We start from the raw sequence: 19454 nt of genomic DNA, 5'->3' as shown, positions 1-19454 counted from the left end.
TCAGTGCCGAGCTCTCGCGACAATTTCCTGTTGCGCAGCAGTTGTTAGCCGACAGCCACTAGCATGAGATGTGTTCGATGCCTTGGTGTTCGTGTTCGTTCCTGACCTCAAGTGAATACACTTGTGTATTTATATTGTTTACATTGCTTATTCATCGCGCCGCTAGGCATCGTCATATGTATTCCTGTCTAGTCTGGTTTTGTCGTTGTGCGTCACCGCCGTGCTTCTTGCTGTGCTCCGTCGCCGCGCTCCCTTTGAAGTTTGCCGCGTAACTGAATGTGTGTTCCTAAACTCGGCGTGTGAATATCTAAATGTTCCGCTCTGTGTGTTAGGAAGTTGTGCTCCACTATGGTGCACGCCCTTGGATAGTTTTGTACATCTATGTACGTCAGGTCTGCCGTTTACTGGGCAGTGCGCGTTCCTCATTGCCGCCGCCATTGTGGGCCGACCACGGCCGTAAACAGCCATTGTTTATTGACGCAAAGTCGATTCATGTCTCATTTGGCTTTGTGTAGTTAGCTCATGCAAAGTACATTTACAGCAACTAATCTGTTCAATTGAGCCATGCATTTATGTGTTGTTTTCTTACAGAACCACGCATACACTTGTACACACGTTCACTTGTACACTAGCTCACACGCACCCACGGAGATTTACATGCATTCCTACATACACACCGGTGCACTCTGCAACTCCATTATCATCTAATTTCTACCAATGTGCCCATGTTTGTCTGCCTGTTGCCTGTGCTGTTACGTGTTGGTTGATGAGAAACCATTAAAACTGCCAACCCACATCTTGGACTCATCCTTGTGTTCTAACCGACACCCGGTGGTGAAAAGAGCATATCACCTTTGAGCCGAGTCACTTATACAGTCCAGCCTAGGCTCTCCAACAGAGGCGGTGCGGCGTGGTTTGTTTAGGACTGCAGGGAATTGTTAGTTCCCTCTGCCCTCCTCGCAAGAAATCACCTGAACTGAGTTTCTCCTCTCCTTTGAGTGCCGTGTCTGAATGTCTAATTGATGAACCTGATATATATATATAGTTATATATCTTCATTAAGACTTAACTTTGACAGCTATAGTGCGGTAGACATTTTTGCATTTTCCTTTCCCTCCTCAAAATCACTTTTAAATAAATTGATCCCCAATTAAAAAAAAATAAAGTAACTTAAATTTGAGTAAGTCATTAAAAAGACAGTAATGTAAAAGAGCATATTACTTTCACATGCAAGTAACATGAAATATAGTACTACATTTTGGAAGTAACTTGCCCAACACTGCTGACGATAACCAGACTGAAATTTATCAAAAATCTTATATCAAGGAGCAGCATGGTGATTGACTGGTTAGCACATTCACCTCACAGTTCAGAGGCGCAGAGTTCAAATCCTGGCACCCCCCTTCCTGTGTGGAGTTTGCATGTTCTCCCCGTGCCTACGTGGGTTTTCTCCAGGTACTCCATTTTCCACCCACATTCGAAAAACATGCATGGTAGGTTGATTAGATGCTCTAAATTGTCCCTCTGTGTGATTGTGAGTGCGTGAAGTTGTTCATCCTTGTGTGTCTTGCGATTGGTTTTGCTGACGACAATAAACCGGAAACTTGAAAAAAAAAAAAACTGTTGTCTGTTTTCTGGGTGGGTTTGATAGTTTTTATTAGTTTTAGTTGGTTTTAGTATTAGTTATGTTTGTTTGTTTGTTTGTTTTTAAAAGTGTTTTACACATGTTCAAGAAAAAAGTAGTGCGCAGTGGGAATTCAACAAAAATATCATTTCAAAACACTTTGATAACGCAGGGCACAGTTTACGGTTTTAACAGGTCCGACTTCGAATCAGAATAAGTGCTGTGCAATTCCCGCTTCTGAAGTTAGATGTAGGCATGCATGCATGTGCCAGAATTATAATAAAACTAAGATGCCATGTTTGCCAAGTTGCCAACTTCTAAAGTTAATTTGTGGGTTGAATTCCTGTTGGGCAGTATTAAAACTGGGTGTAGTGTTGCAACTCCAAGACACAAAAATCTGCAGTTTTGTCTTTTTATGAATATTTTTATTCTATTATGTATATATTTCTGTTCTATATTATGTTATTCTTCAACCTCCAAAATACATCACCGTCTCGCTCAACTGTTCGCGTCGGTTCGAGAGACGTTCAAAGCCCGCACCCGAAAAACAGAAATCAGTGTTACCTTCGATGGCAATTGTAAAAATCACTGACAATCTCCAAAACCGAAAATACAGCAAAGCATCAGCAAAATAAATTACTTGGAGGTGTTTGTGAAATCATGGCTAAGCAATAACTCCTTTTAACATCATCATGCACACAATTTGTCTGCGCACAACCAGTCTAATCTCCCACAGTACAGTGTACTGTTTTTTTTTTAAATACAGATGCTCCCCTACTTACGAACATTCGAGTTACAAACAACGGTACATACAAACATATCCGCGCGTATGTCAAAAATTTTTCGGAAAGAGATGCTGTAAATTATTTTCTCCATTTTATTAAATGTTTTTTTCAGTACAAACCAATTCAGGTTACTTATACAAGCCTTAAACATACTTATATAAACCTTCAATATACTTATATAGGCCTTAAACATAAATTATAATACAAAATATAGTGCTGAAGCAACTTACGAACGAATTCACCTTACGAACTCGTTCGTAAGTTGGGGAGCGTCTGTACTGTATTTTTTTTTCATGTATGAAGCAAAAAAGAAAAAGCCCCTTTTTACTTCGCGTTGGGTTTCGGACTAAGTTAAATTTCAAGAGCAGATGAGCCATTCAAGACAACGCCGCACACATTCTCGTCTCCAAGGAGCTACGTCATTTTCTGGCTCTTTTTTATTGGCTGTTGCTTGATGACAAACATTGAGAGGACTGCAACTCCCACATGACTGGTCGACCTGCTTTTGGGGGAAACGGTGTCGGTGTCGATACTAGATAGGGCCAGGTTGCTAGATGTGGACGAGGTCCTTCGGAGGCTGCGCGCTTGCTAATGATGTCACGCTTAACGTGGATATTTATTTGTTTTTAACCTTGGCTCTTCTATTTGCATATTTTGATTTTCGAAATACAAAAATAAAACAAACTAACCGCATGATCACCACGTTGGCGCATCAGCTCCCACGACACTTCCGCCTAAGCCCCGAGAAGCCGCTGCCGCACAGCAGTAGAATGTTTACGTTTCTCCTGCCGAACTTGCAACAATGCAGTGGTTCACTCGGGCTACAAGATTGTATGAATATAATGTCTGTATATAGCACTACTTCTCAATTATTTTCTGTGACGCCCCCCCGACCAAGAAGAAAACAATTTGTGCCTCCCCACCACCAATTTTTTTACATTTTGTACGAATGTACATGTTCATTGTAAATTTATGTTAGATTATATCAATAAAATGTCCCTTAGCAAAGCTGAATTGATAAGAAATATAATTTTGAGAACTATTATTGAGAGTGTTGCGAGTATTGTGACAAGCTTGTGTGACGTGTGGGTGTCTGTGTGCATGCGTAAAAAAAAAAGGAGAGCGGTGCGGATGTGTTCGAGCGGTGGGTGCGGAAATTGAGAGAGCATGCAAAATAAAGCGAGGCTACAGGTACACCACTGTCTCCCTACTGGCGTGCTATTGATCTTGAGGTCTCCGCATTACGACGATGTGCAACGATCGCGATCCCAGAGCAACTCCAGCCTTGGAGACGGATCTCCCCTGCGTCCCCCGACCACGGTCAGGAGAGTCGAAGCAGAAACGGACAACACTGGGGACCACGAAGGGACTGGATCGAGCTCACGTCGTTAAGAGGTGTGGTGAGCAGCGAGAAATATAGCACTCGTGGTTAATCAAATAACTACGTGCATTAGCTCGTAGCTAAGCCAGCACAGGATGGCTGCCGCTCAATATCCCCGCGAAAACTTTGGACTCGAGGCTCAATATGCATGTATGCTGTTGGACAGTGTTCCTAAACGTGCTGAATGGATTGAGGAGAAAACCAATGCAAGCCTGTGGCAAAATGTGAACATTATAACTCATTTTTGTGTGACGCAAATTGTGCTACCGCATGCAGGATTTGCTCGCCCCACCACAGTTTTTCCGGTCAAACCCTTTTGGTTATGACTTTTATTAGAAACGACCCCACTGCACGCACAGCAGTTCACTCTATGGTTCAGCTTCCACCATAAAAATAGAAGCACCAGACTCAAACCCATTTACCTCTGCTAATCTGGGATGTTTTGCATATAGCACGCCAGCTCCTTGCTAAAATTTAGAATACAAACAAATTGAAGCGGTAGACAGTCAGCAAAACCCTGTGTTCAGCGGTACTCGAGGGAGGGACAGTCTCACCATTTCTTTCTTCAACCCCAAACTAATGATGATGAGGATGACGATCCCAGAGAAAGGATCCCCACACTACGCCCTGATTGATACGACGGCAGCACACCATGGAGAGGATTTCTGCACAAGTTTGAGAGTTGCGCTGAGGCGAATTATTGGTCGGAGAGGACTATGACGACGCAGTTTAAATACTGTTTGGTTGGGGCAGCAGGGGCCATTGTCCACCGTAACCCACGCTCATGGATGTGGAATTATCACCGCCTATTAGATGAGCTTGAGACTGCCTATGGCCCTTCTTCCGCTTATGCAGCCTCAGCCGCTGTGGAACTCAGACAGCGGGTGTGTAAACCCGAAGAAGCCTTGCACGAATTCAGGGATGACATTTATGGTAGAATAGCTGGAGCTTATGGTGACAGAGTGGAACGCGAGCAAGATTCTATTGCTGTTGAAGTGTTTACTAATGGTCTAGGTGATGCTAAGATGGTTCAGAAGTTGTTGGAAAAGCGACCAGCCACCCTTGCTCATGCTTATGAAATAGCACGCCGACATGAGACCACTAAAAGGGCTGCATCATATGTTGCCGATGCCATGCTGTTGGGAGCCCGCCACACTTCTGGATGTTGGCCCCGGGCTGCTGTTGTCAGAGAGAAAGAGGATTATGCTGTGGAAGCTCCATCTCCGGTCAGCTCTTCACCCAGTAAGCACAAAAACTTTAAGAAGGGTTGAGTTCTCAGCCATAACTGTCAAGGCTGGGGCCATATTCAAAAGCAGTGTCCTTCCCCTCAAAAACCCAACAAGACTTCAAGACAAGTAGCCCTTGCGCCAGCCCCAAACCACCTATGCTCCATCTCAAGGCTCCAAACAAGACAATGTGCATAGTCGTGCGCCTTTACGAGCTGAAAGTGTGCGCTGTTCTGGACAGCGGGGCCCGTAGAAGTGTGCTGCCACTGCACTATGACAACGCCATTCACCCCGACATGAGGCCCCCTCTGCAGCCCTCGACTGTTGAGACCTTGATTGGTGCAGGCCCTGGAGATGTGCCCGTAATTGGCGAGACCCAAATACCTGTCGATATCAGCAGCCGTCAAGTGACCATTGATTTTGTTGTGGCAGATATATCTGGCAATGAAGTGCTGCTGGGTCATCTCTTTCTTGCTCGAGCCGAAGCTCGCCTTGACTTTGGCCGTCATTGCATCATCTTGTTTGGCGAAGAAGTGCCCTACTACCAAGCTGAAGCTAGACCAAAGTCACTTGTCGTGAGAGTATCCAGGTCCGTTGTTGTGGAGCCGGGCAGGAATATGTAGTGAAGGGCAGTGTGAATCTAGGCGCAGGCACCTTATAGAACCTGATGTTCAGTCCCACAAAAGGATTTGTCGAGAAGCACAAGGTGCTCGTTGCTAGAGAACTGATTGATGCCCAGTCTTCCAAAGTGGTCCCCCTTCGACTTTTCAACCCAAAACTGTGACTATTAAAGAAGGATCCATTAGCGGGCTCCTCCAGCCAGCCGAAGCCATGAAGCCGTCCAGTGTACCCTCAGGGAAGGACATACACTGCCAGTGGTTCCTCTACACCTGCAAGAGCTCTATGCCCAGAGTTCCCAAGATCTTAATGACCATGAACAGCTCCAACTTAAGCGTTTGCTGTGCACTTATGGCCACACATTTTCCACACGGCCTACAGACCTAGGCCGAGCCAACCTTGTCCAGCACGACATTATGACCCATCCTGGCGCTCCAGGCAAACAACGGCCAAGTAGAATGGCAGGAGAAAAGCAGGAGCATGCAGCCCAACAGATCCTGCGAAGCGGTGTTGCTCAGCGTAGTCACAGTAGCTGGGCCTCACCCATTGTTATGGTGCATAAAAAGGATGGGACGTACCGTCTATACATCGACTACAGAGCCCTCAACGACCATACCATTACAGATGCGTATCCCCTACCGCATGTCCAGGATACGCTGGGCACGCCCTCCACTGCCAAATGGTTCAGCACATTGGATCTTGCTTCGGGCTACTGGAAAGTGGAGTTGACCCCAAAAGAATGCAAAGCCGCCGCTTTTTGTATCAGGACGGGCCTCTTCGAATGGAATGTCATGCCATTCGGCCTTTGCAACGCTCCGGCAATGTTACAACGGCTGATGGACCGAGTTTTGGCTGGCCTGCAGTGGGAGACCTGCTTGGTCTATTTGGACGACATCATTGTGCTGGCCAGGGACATGACGGAGATGCTGCAGCATTTGGGCAAGGTGTTTGACCAACTTCAGCAAGCAAACTTGAAGCTGAAACCTTCTAAATGTTTCCTCTTCCGATGCAAGGTTGCATACCTTGGCCACATAATATCTGATCTAGGTGTGGCCACCGACCCGAGCTCAGTCCAGTAGGTCCAGATGTGGCCCACTCCCACATCAATCCAGGAAGAGAGACGATTCATCGGTATAACCTCGTACTATCGTCGGTTTGTAAAAGACTTTGCGTCAATAGCTAAACCCTTACACAACCTGACAAAGAAGAACGCTCATTTCCAGTGGCATGCAGAGCACCAAGCGGCTTTTGACGAGCTTAAGTGGCACCTCACTTCAGCCCCAGTCCTTGGCTACCCACTTGACTGGGCGAAATGATACTGGACACCGATGCAAGTGACACGGGCGTCGGTGCTGTACTGTCGCAGATTCAGCAAGGTGTGGAGCAAGTGCTGGCTTATGGCATTCGCAAACTGGCAAGAACCGAACAGAACTACTGCACGACGAGACGTCAACTCCTAGCCATTGTGGACGACGCTTCAAGGTGCGCACCGACCACAGCAGCCTGCGCTGGCTGACCAGAATGAAAGAGCCGGAAGGGCAGTTGGCTCGTTGGCTCAAGAAACTTGCTGAATACGACTGAGATTGTTCACGCCAATGCTGATGGCCTCTCCAGAAGGCCCTGCCGCCAGTCCTATGCATGCAAAGTGCCAAGCCCTTCCCCGCATCCAACGGCCGTCACACATCAGGCGGTCCAGTGTGAATTGGACTCTGTCCCCAGTTCACTGTCGCTGAGTCCAGTGGGGGTAGATGGACGACCGGTCACCCCGGTGTTGGGTCTAGTGGGGTAAGTCAAAGCACCCCTAGACCCGAAACACAGACTGTAGACCAAGACAGTCAGACCAATGTCCACATTGTCAATATGACAGAGCAGGTATATGTGACGAGAACCCCTGATCTGCTTCGTTGTTTCATGGCTGGACAATGGGGGAGCTGAGCCAAGCCCAGGAAGCAGATGCTGACATTGTACCGATATGCACCTGGATGTCGGCCAGCAGTGAGCGCCCCCCTTGGAATGCAGTTTCATCATGCAGCCCAGCCGTGAAGATGTATTGGTCCAAATGGAAACGACTACTTCAGAGATGATGTTTTGGTCTTTCAGTTCTACTGCCTTGACAACACCCAATTCTACCCGCAAATTCTGCTGCCTCGCAACTTACAGCCCGAAGTGATGAAACAGATGCATGACGGTGTTGTGGGCGGACATTTTGGTGTTGAACGGACCGTGGCCAGACTACAAACCCGATACTCCTGGTACCACATGATTGAGGATGTCACCCTCTGGTGCCGGACCTGTACCAGCTGTGCGTCCAACGCCCGCCCCATCAAGAGACCACAAGACACAATGGGAACTGTCCAGGTAGGGGCCCCAATGGAGCGCATTGCCTAGGACATTATGGAACCACTCAATGAGACTGAGCGCAGAAACCGGTATGTGCTTGTCATACAAGATTACTTCCCAAAATGGACGGAGGCGTTTCCGATCCCTGATGAGCGAGCTGTGACCGTTGCCGAGGTTGTTGCATCTGAGTGGGTGTGCCGCTACGGCATACCTCATGCACTGCTCAGCGATCAGGGACGCAATTTTGAATCTGAAGTATTCCAAAGCATGTGCCGCTTGTTTGGCATTGACAAGACTCACACTACTCCATTTAGACCCCAGTCAGATGGCCAGGTTGAACGTTTCAACACTACTCTCCAGAAGATTCAGGCCTCCACCGCGGAACGTTGCCAATCGGACTGTGACCTTATGGTTCCTTACGCTGTCATGGCCTACAGGGCAACTAAACACAGTTCCACCGGATGCGCACCAAACGTCATGATGTTCGGCCAAGAAGCGAGCGAACCAGTGGACCTCGTTGCTAGGTTGCCACCCAACCTGGACCTTCAACCGTCAGTTCCAGAGTAGGTCAAACAGCTGGAGCTGGCCCATATGATCAGCAGAGAAGCTCTGGGTGAGTCTGTTACACGTGCAAAAAGACAGTACGACAAAAACTGTTGCCATTCGCAGTACAAGATTGGAGATCCTGTGTGGTACCTTGTAAAAATGTACGCGCCACGTCAAGAACAAAGTGAGGAAGTTCCTTCCATTATATGAAGGGCCATTCTTTGTCCTTGGACAATTGGACGACCTGGTCTACCGTATCCAGAAGAGCACCTGGGCTTTGGACAGAGCTCAGAGGTGGGCACCTACAGAGGTTCCACCGCCAGCTGTGGAGGACGGCCCAGCAGATAATGATCTAGGCCTGCGTGATTTGTTCTCAAGCGTGACTGACGATCCTGGCACCATTTCACCATCTGCATCCGACCCCACACCGGTTGTGCTCATTCCATCCTCCCCTTCCCATGGAGACCATGAAAGTGGTGGGGGCGCGGTGGGTGAGTCACGCCAGCTGGGCCTGCCAGTCCAACGACCAGGACGTCCACGCAGGGCACCCGACCGTGATGGTGCCTGGGTGACTTAAATGGTGTGAGGAGCACTTGAATGTTCTAGGCAGTTCTCAGTGCCTTATCTGAATTTTATACAACTTTTCTAGTTCTTCCACGTTTTAGCGGAAGTTGTTTACATATGCGATTTTCATTGTTTTCGCTGTTTAAAAAAAAACAAAAAAACTTTGACACGTCACTGTCAATTGTTTTATCTCAGGAATTCTGCCGGTCACCTTTAACTGATTACTTAGGAGTGGATTTCAATTAGTTCCTTGTGGCGTTTATTTTCACCGTGGTTGGATATGCATTTTTCTTACATGAACCCATTATTGTTACCAAGCTGTCATTTGCGATACCTCGCTTGTAAAAGAGAATGATAGTCACAACTGTCTTTTGGGCACCAAGCCTTTTATAGATGTTGTAGGTCAGCTCGTGTTTCTGTGCTGGATTGGAATTGTTTAATTGCCATCCAGAGTGGGGGTAGTGTTGCGAGTATTATGACAAGCTTGTGTGACGCATGGGAGTGTGTGCACATGCGTAAAAGAAAAGGAGAGCGGTGCGGATGTGTTCGAGCGGTGGGTGAGGAAAGACAGGAAAGAGACAAGTGTAAAGGAAAAGTTGAGTGAGAGAGAGAGAGATTCGTTGAAAATGATGGAGCGAGTTGCCCGGTGTTTGATCGGTTACGGCCAACAGCCATTTTCTGTAAGAATTAAAAGTCGAGAACTGAATGGAATTCTGACGTTGTCTTTGAAGACGCTACAATACGTTTGACGTCGAACCTCTTTGTCGTGGTGACGTCTTCCGTTTCCGCGTTCCGGTCTGAGAGCGTCTGCTAAATTGCTAATGTAGCCGTCGTCTTATTTTATGTTTCTATATGTAATGGTTGGAATACAACATTTCTGTTCATAGCTGCTGGCTCTCCAACCAAACGCGGTTCGAGTCAGACTTCTGTTAAAAGTCGAGCGTACATTGAAGCACTTATTACTCTGTAATTCATTTTAGCAATTAGCATGCTTAGCGCCGCCTTGTTCGCCGACTCGTTTAGAACGCTTCTTGTCAGCGGGCTCGTTTATTTGTCATCGCGCAGCTCGTTGCTGCTGCTGTGCACGGACTTAGATATAATACAAATAAAGCTCATACTGCTGCGGCGCAAGATAGCTTGGCGGCTGGTATTCAAGTAGCGGCGAAGGAAATTACTTGCGGGACAACGAGCGACAGGGCAACGCTTTTTTTTTTTTAATCAGTACTGCGAGACCTACTGCGTGAACTTGGGGCTCAAAGCGCAGCTTCGACGATCTCAAATTTGCGTTGTCTGAGATTGCAATTTTGGTTCCAAAACATTACATCGTTCAGACGTACTACGGCAGGAAAAAAAAGCATGTTTCCCAGGGTAACACGCCCCGTTCCTTTTTCCGAGTAGTGCTTCTTTCCGCCACTAATACAGACGCTTGGCGCTGTGAGAGCTCACCCAGCATCCACCTTCCTCGCCTGTCCCCATGAAGAAATTCGAGACGAAACTCTTGGCCGAGGAGTTTTCGCTCATAGATAAAGCCATCCGATTCTTCGAGCAGCAAGACCCAAATAGTGAACGTTGCACAAAGGTTCCAAATCAATTGAATGATGCCATACAGTGCTACCGCATCATTTATGATAAAAAAAAGAAGAAAACTGTGCAATTGTCATTAGATCGCTTCTTTCGGACAGTTTCTAGTAAATCCTCCAAGGAAGATACTCATCAACCCTCATCTGCTTCTCCTCGACCCTCAACTTCTTCCTACATTGAAGTTACAGAGGAGGAAGTAAGTTTTGAAGCCCATTCCAGTGACGATGAAGACCCTCTCATGATATAAAATCCTCCTCTTCCTCTATCATCTCCTTAAGCATCAAGTACATCTTCCAAAAGTAAGTTAAACTTAATTTTATTTATCTTATTACGTACATACTGTGTGTGTGTGTGTCTCTCTCTCTCTAACAGTACTGTACGTATTCTCTCCATTTTATTAAATGTTTTTTTTCAGTACAAACCAATACAGGTTATTTATACAAGCCTTAAACATAAACCTTCAATATACTTATATAGGCCTTAAACATAATTATAATACAAAATAGAGCACTGAAGCAACATACGAACAAATTCACCTTACGAACAATCGTTCGTAAGTTGGGGAGCGTCTGTATATCATTACGCGTGACGTCATCAGCAGATGCGAAGGCTACCGAAGGACCCCGTCCACATCTAGCAACCCGTCCCTATCTAATACCGACAACGGCCGTGCCGATTGGTAGAAATGCTTTTAAAATCAACTCCAAAGGCTCATGTATTAGATTAATTGTCAAAGACGAAAACGAAGCGACCTCATGCACTCAAGCATTATTTTCACATGGCCTTCAATCAAGCAATAAATTAATAATCAATACATCAATGGCCATCTCTGTCTATCTATCTAGTTTTAAATATGCATATCAATGGACATATATTACTCACGGATTTTCGTGATATGTAGGCCAGTTCTGTCCCTATCCGCCATAAAACAGAAGAGACCCAAGAGAAAGAAATCGAGATTTATCCATAGTATTTTCTGAACTTTGGACCGCCCGTACCGGTGAAATGAAAATCTACAGAAAAGCCGTACCGTTGTATGAGCCACATGGTTCAAAATCTAGGGAAAAAAGTAGTGGCGGTAGTTCATGATCTATAAATGTTGGAAACTAGATCTGCCACTTTGTTGGAAAAAAGTAGTAGCGGTAGTTCATGATCTATAAATGTTGAAAACTAGATCTGCCACTTTGTTAGTTGTGACGGTGAGGAATGTGAGTTTTATCTGTTTAATGATTCAAAGTCTCTTTTTTTCCCAAAAAACCAGAATTTGCTTATATGCTATGCTTAAGTTCTTTGCAGGATGTTGGATGTTGCCATACAGTACTTGACTTCCTCTTTCTGCTAAATCGACTTCCTCAAAATGCACCCATGAGAAGCTTGTTGACAGTTGCTTGCTCAACGGATGTAAGCAGATATAAATTACCTAACAACAAGCTTGTTTTAGTGTCAGTTTCTGATTTGTGTACAAAACAAAATGACAAATGTCACTGAAGACTTTAACATTAATACCCAAGTAAATTTTTGTGTCGTTTGATCCCTTTTCTGCACTTTATATTGCCAGATAATTTTTTAGCTTGCTTGCATCATATTGTGCTCTGCATTTACCATTTATTTACTATAATTGTTTTCTTCATGAAAAATAACTGTAGCATGGGAATAATATTTGTTTTTCTATCCCTGACCATGTCCCCTTGAGGCAATCATACACTTCTAAGTTTTTAACCAAAGCTGAACTGATATGGCAGTCACTGAAGTGTAATACATCCAACAGGATGTAAAGGACTAACGTGCTGTGGAGGTGTGAAAACAAAATAAAAACAAGTCGTGAATGTGCTCAGTAGCATTGTAAAGTAGCCAAACTTTGGTTCTGGAATCTCACTTTTGCTTACCACTTACCATGCACTCTGCACTGGACTAAGACAACTGAAAGACAAAACAAGACTGCAATTAACAAAGAATCAAGTAACAACTTACATTTTCCATGATAAGGGCCAAATCCGTTATGTGAACTGTCAATGGCCTGAAATCCCTCAATATTGTTTTATCGCATTTGTGACAATGTGGATCCTCCTCGATGGTCACACTGCCAACACTTCCTGTCAATGAAAAAAAACAGAACTGTGCCTGTTTATAAAACCATGAAGAGCATCTTTTCCTCTTTTGCTGCTGCCCAAAAAAAGTCAAGTTTGGTTTCCGGTTGAGACCTCAGACAGTATTCAATCATATCTGTCGAATAGGAGCCTTTCTGAAAACGATTTTCTAAATTACTGACACACAAAAGGATAGCATGTTTTAATTGTGGTGTCTCCCAGATCCTTTTTGGGGGTGAACAGCCATCCATCTATCCATTTTCTATATCACTTAAAAAGGTTACGGTCGTGGTGGGTGCAATATCCCAGCTGCATGTGTGTTTATATCAGCGATTCTCAAATAGTGGGGCGCGCCCCCCTGGGGCGGCAGCGGTGTGCGGTGCAATGCAATGCAGAAGGGGCGCGTAGGAAGAGAGCCAGCAGCTATGAACAGAAATGTTGTATTGCAACCATTATGTACCTAAACCTAAAATAAGACGACGGCTAGGTTAGCAATTTATCAGACGCTCTCAGGCCATAACACGGAAATGGCTGACATCATCACGACGAAGAGATTTGATGTCAAACGTATAGTAAACATAAAAAAAAAACATATAGTAAACATTAAAACTGTTGCTTTTTGTTAAATTTTTTGTTTAAAATGCCTCTGGCTCTTCTCTTTGTGTTTTCTATATTATGTACGTATTAATAACTGTTTGGTTTGTTAATGTTAACAAAGTTAAAAAAAAAAGCGTATAGTAAATATTTATCATCTCATCAATATTTGCACAACAGAGTACTGAGTTTCGAGATCCTCACAATAATCGTTCTCAAAATTATATTTCTTATCAATTTAGCTTTGTTAAGGGATATTTTATTGACAATCTGACATCAATATACAAATAACATGTACATTAGTACGAAATGTAAAACAATTGGTGGTGGTGGTTTTCTTCTTGGTTAGGGGGGGCGTGGCAGGAAATAATTGAGAAGCACTGGTTTATATAGACATGTAAACATTCATGTTCACATTTACACTTATGGACATTTAGTCTTCTATTCACCTGACATGCATGTTTTTGGGATGTAAGAGGAAGCCAGAGCACCAGGAGAAAACCCATGCACGGCTGTCATACACTGAAAGATAATTGGGGGGTTGTGGTGCGTTGTTGTGGGTACAGCCGTCATGTGCTGAATCATAATTGTTGACAGGGGAGGATCGTTGCTAGGGGTGGTGTGAGCCAGGAATGGCCTGGAAATACGCAGGCCATTCAGGAAAATTCACCCATTGTATTGGAAATCATGATGGCCACTCCACCCCTGTATATCAGTGATGTGCAGTGAGGTTCATGATTGGTGAGGCACTACTCCTTTGGAGTCCGATATAAAAGTATTATTTCTAATCATAATATTACCCTATATTTCAATTTGGATCTTCATTTAAACATGTGTCTAACGTATTTGTTTTCAAAGCTTCTTATTTATGTCTCATCACTTTCATATTCTTCAACAATGTAAAAGAAAAACAAATATTTAAATCTAAAGTTAGGGTCATAGTTCTATTTTTCACAAAGAAAAACATTTGGCCTTCCCTTTATTTTTAATTTATGAAATCCCAGATTATAAAATTACCTGAGTGAATGTTATCATAACTGCATGTCTGATGTTTCTAACAAACTAATCAGTGTCAAAATTGGTGACGAATAGGACTCAGGCACAGCGCATCAAAATTGGCGTTATGTCTCACACACATATATTCATATATACCTACATACACACACAAAGCGTGTGTCATGAACTCGTGATCTGATAGGCTATCGCAACTGTCTATCAACTGTAAAAGCTCCCTTGTTCACACAGAACAGCCGCCCGGACTATTGTATCTGAAGGCCTCGGAAAAATAGTGAGTACTACTGGTATTATGAAATTTGCTTGCCAACACAAGCTAGCTGAATTCTGATTGGATAAAAACTCTAACCTAAGAATTCAACACTAGAATATAAAAATGATGTGAAGAGTGATCATGATTTCTTGATTATTCTAGGCCAGCAGAGAAGACCTTGACCGCCCACCACTGATACATACACATATGAGCGTGGGGGGAGACTAAAAACAAAAATGCAGCTTTGACGATCTCGAAATCGCATCGTTTGAGATCACTGACACATTGTCCACTCTCGTGTTCACTGCACTTCTGAGTGGGATTATGGGGTCATTCTGCATTAGATGCGGTAAATATTTTTACTTCATTAATTACATTTTTTTTTTAAAAAGTGAAAAGTTAAAGTGAAGTCCTGCTTGAATAAATACCCCTCACCTCATCCGATGACACCATGGATGGTGAAATAATATATAGACACACACTTTCACGCATCCGGTTTAACATGAGACTGTTGCTGTCTTCTCATATCTACTGTGTGTGCTTTAATTTGTGTTCCAATTTCCTGTAAATTTATATTACACCATATGGAAAGCGCTTTGTTACATACATACAGACACACACACCTATGCATATATGTGTTTTTAGAGTTTGGTTCCGACTCCATTTCTACAATTCTCTGGAGTTCAGGAAAGAGTACATGACAGATATCTGGGCTGGTTTTCTTATCAACGCGAGCACCCACATCCCAATGAATGCAGTCAAAAAATTGCACTTTCTAAAATGCCACCCTCACATATGTATGATTTTATAGACAGGTTTCTCTGCCAGATGTCATGTTCCTCGCTCCCTCCCATCTCTCGGGTCCAAGTCCAAGGGCAGGGAATCCCAAAGTTGATTTTCGTCTGGAAGGTAGATTCCCGGCTGGTTCCAAGGATTCTCCCAAGGCTGGATCCCATCAGGTTCCACAGTTTATCCCAAGGCTTGGCATCCTCCTTCAATCTTGTTTGTGTGTAATTGTGTACGTGTTCAGATCACCAATTGTCGTATCTATAAATGTGGTTTTCGCAATGGAGTCCGAGTGACCCCTTCAGTGTCCAATTCATTGTGTCTTTGGCTCTACTGTTGATATGGCAGATGTGCTTTATCGATTTTGTTGTGTCTTCGGGAGAATATTTAAGTGTTGTCACCAGTTGTATATGCAGACTATGTGTGTGCGTTGAAAATGTAGAGTATAGGCTAGGGCTTCACGATTATGAAAAAAAAACTAATTGCTATTATTCAGACCAATATTGCGATTACGATTCGATTAGCGTTTTTTTGTATTTTACGCGTTAAAATGCTACTGTTATCCGTTTCTGCTTCGACTTGCTTATTTTATACACTCTTCAATTTATCCTTTTCACTTGTCTCTCATTTCCTTTCTCGCCACTGCAGCATATCCACTCATCTCCTCCACTGCACTCTTCCTCACGCATGCACACACACCCACACGTCAGACACAAGCTTGACACAATGCTCGCAAAACAATAATTGTGAGTCAGTTTAATTTCAGACAAAGAATTTGATCAATATTATAATACAAATCACTAATGTCAACATTCGATGAAAAGTATGTGGCGCTCTCTTCTGGCGATTGTATTAGTTTTTTGGGGGCTAGAAAAAGCAGCATATTCACCATTGGTTGTATTAGACATGCACGATCACGAGTTACAATGTTGCCATTAGTGCTGAAAAGATGCTCTGAGAGAGAAGCTTGTCGCCCGTACGCACAAATACTTAACGAGATGGTAAAGGATGGTATTACAATTGCTGGCATTATTTTAAACACTTACGGGACAGAAGGTCAATTATTTAATTTAGCAGGGTCATATTTACTGAATATGTCAAACACTGATTAAACAAAAAGCATTTATTAAATGAAAGTACTGTGCATAGATAGGATTGACAAGGATTGTAGTCATGGCGTTTACTGATTCATTATATTATTCTCAAATGCTAAATTTATATTACTTAGTTTGAATGTAACACCTCAAACTTGCACACATAGTATTGTCATGACCCACGCTCTCATTCAGAACAAAACAGATTTAGTCTGCTCAGGTCAAACTGATGACAATCCAGATAGCACTTCATGGACAAGTACGATAAAACACATTCTCCACATAGGCCATAGAAGATACAAACATATCAAGTTGGGCCGGGGAGGACGTCACAGGGACGTTATCAGGAACACAAAAGAAAAACATAACATGAGAAGGATTAAAGAATTTTATACGATTGACTACAAGTTACGTGTATTCAGTTTGGTGTAAAGGATTTCATACTTTCCTGCGGCAAGATATATGAATGCAGTAAAAGATATTTACTGGCTGTATTTGGCTTCAATATTTAATAAAAGGTCAGAACAGGCTCTGTGTAATGCAAAGGTGGAGATGTTTTTGTACAGCAAGGGCAGCACTTCTGAGAAAGGCAGTTAATGAAACAGAATGATAAGTTTGTACAAATCAAGGATGCATGGGTGCTCTGATGCAGATAAACCAGACATCAAGGCGCTGGTTTGCAAGATTGGTAAGATGGTTGACCCCAAAAGTAAAACAACAGATCCAGTGACCCATCGGCAGTTGGGTGGAAATAACTGCCTAGACGCGCCCAGAGGAGGACCCGACACGTCATCCTGGGGGCAGAAGACGTCCACTAAGAGAAAGCTAAAGTTAACTGCAGATGACACATAGCCAATAGTAGAATAGTAGGATATCTTTGCTTTGTTTGCTCAAATGTATAAATGATCCTGGGCAACTCGGGGGGCGTCGTCCTCTGTTGGGTACAGGGACGCGCAGAGCTGTAATGGTAGGAACCGAGCCCCAGGCTTTGTATTAGATCTCTTGTTAGGAATAAATCCACTCCCGTGTGAAGTTGCCGGCTTCCTGGTCATTTCTCTCTCAAAACGAGCGCGCACAATTGTTGGATGAATGTAGGTCGTGTTTGCTTAATTTAATTGGAGTCAGATAACTAATTCGAACACTTTGGTAAACTTTTGGTACATTTAAAGTTAATAATTTCCCAACAATGGTTTTCCGATGCCAATTTTTTTCACAACGTGAATGCTTCTGTTAGCGATCTTAGCTTAGCACCTGAATGACTGCTAGTTGTTGCCTCCCCTTCATCTGTTTATTTCGAATCTGTTTGACAGGCTTCATACTCAATTCGGTGGTGGTGCTTTAAACGTTGAAATACATTGGTCGTGTTGCCTCTGGATCTGATGCATTTTTTAAATTTTTTTTGGTTCATTAAGCGACATTAAGCTCGAGCATCGACAATTCGGGTTGGCTAATTCATTGGTCAGTCAAACGGCGAAGGTTGGGGGAGAGAGGAAAAACCAAGCAAAACCTCACTGTCTTGCGATTAGATAATTGCACTACGTCAAAGCTCGATGTCGATTCAATTTTGATATATCGTGCAGCCCTAGTGTAGGTCATGAAAATATTGTTTGCGTTGCAAGTGTGGAGTGTAGACCATGAAAATTCTACAGAGTTCAAGACATTGAAACAAAGTAATGTAAATCTAGCATGTCAGAATAATATAATCAGTAAACACAATCACGTCTCACTCACACACACACCCACGCACGCACAACCCCCAGCTATCATGTTTTTTGCAGTATCTTCAACCGCTCCCTGACTCAAGCAGTCATTCTCTCTTGCTTGATAACTTCCCCCATTATTCCTGTCCCCAAAAAGTCACCCACATTCCACCTGAATGACTACCGTCCTGTTGTTCTCACACCAGTCATGATGAAGTGCTTTGAGAAACTGGTTCTCCAGCACATCAGAGACTGCCTTGCTCCCACAATGGATCCCTACCAGTTTGCATACCGAGCGAACAGATCCCCTGAGGACGCCATCGACACTGCTCTGCATGTTGTGTTGGGCCACCTGGAACAACAGCAGAGCTATGCAAGGATGCTCTTTCTGGACTACAGCTTGGCATGCAATACGATCATCCCAGACATCCTCATCACCAAACTGGACATTATCGGCCTCCCCGACCTCACACACACCTGGATTAAGGACTTTCCGACCAACAGACCGCAGACTGTGATGCTCGGCCCCTACACATCCACCATCCGAACGCTGAGCACCGTTCCACCTCAAGGATACGTGCTGAGCCCTCTCCTGTACACTCTCTACACCTATGAAAGCAGCCCGGCCCACGGAAGCAACACCATCATCAAATATGCTGACGATAGACAGTGGTCGACTGATCTCAAAAGGAGACGAGACAGCATACAGGGAGGAGATCCAGAGTGTAACGGCTTGGTGTGAGGACAACAAACTACAGCTCAACACTGCAAAAACAAAGGAGATAGTCATCGACTTCAGGGAGGAAACCCACGCAAGCACGGGGAGAACATGCAAACTCCACACAGGATGGCCGGAGCCGGGATCGAACCCACGCCCGATGCCGTCTCTCACTGTGAGGCCATCGTGCTAACCAGTCGGCCACCGTGCCGCCGACATGTGTTTTTATTTATCTAATTTTGTTTTTATTTTCTATTTAATTAATTAATCTTTAATCTATTTTATTAAATTATTGTTGTATTGCACTGGAGCGGGGAGCTCGCTAATTTCGTTACACACTGAGTACAATGACAATAAAGGGCATTCTGATTCTGAAATCCCTTTGATTTCAAATCTGCAAACAGTAACGTATGCATATTTGAGAGGACATTTATGTTGGCAAAAAATATTTTGTGATATCTATGTGATTTCCTTGTATTTCTATTTTGAATTGCAAAAATCAGATGCAGGCTTGCAACTCTAAGGTATAAAGACAACAGCGAC

At 43.9% G+C, this 19454-nt stretch overlaps 1 protein-coding gene across 2 annotated transcripts in view; it reads right to left on the bottom strand.

Annotated features, from left to right (window-relative positions):
• plekho2 (pleckstrin homology domain containing O2) overlaps positions 1 to 12756 on the bottom strand; it is a 65461-nt gene extending 52705 nt beyond the window's left edge. The window contains exon 1 of one of the 2 annotated variants that reach the window (XM_088296665.1): positions 12637 to 12756. In XM_088296665.1, the coding sequence (XP_088152791.1) occupies positions 12637 to 12645 (9 nt within the window). In that variant the 5' untranslated portion in view covers positions 12646 to 12756. The remainder of the gene's footprint in view (positions 1 to 12636) is intronic. The other variant, XM_088296664.1, reaches the window with a different exon arrangement.
• Between the last annotated feature and the right edge of the window lie 6698 nt (positions 12757 to 19454).

The sequence above is a fragment of the Idiotropiscis lumnitzeri genome, chromosome 5, assembly GCF_059441095.1.
Source record: "Idiotropiscis lumnitzeri isolate Australia: NSW breed Sydney's pygmy pipehorse chromosome 5, RoL_Ilum_1.0, whole genome shotgun sequence".
NCBI classification, from domain to species: domain Eukaryota; kingdom Metazoa; phylum Chordata; class Actinopteri; order Syngnathiformes; family Syngnathidae; genus Idiotropiscis; species Idiotropiscis lumnitzeri.
This window is presented reverse-complemented; position numbering and strand designations above follow the sequence as displayed.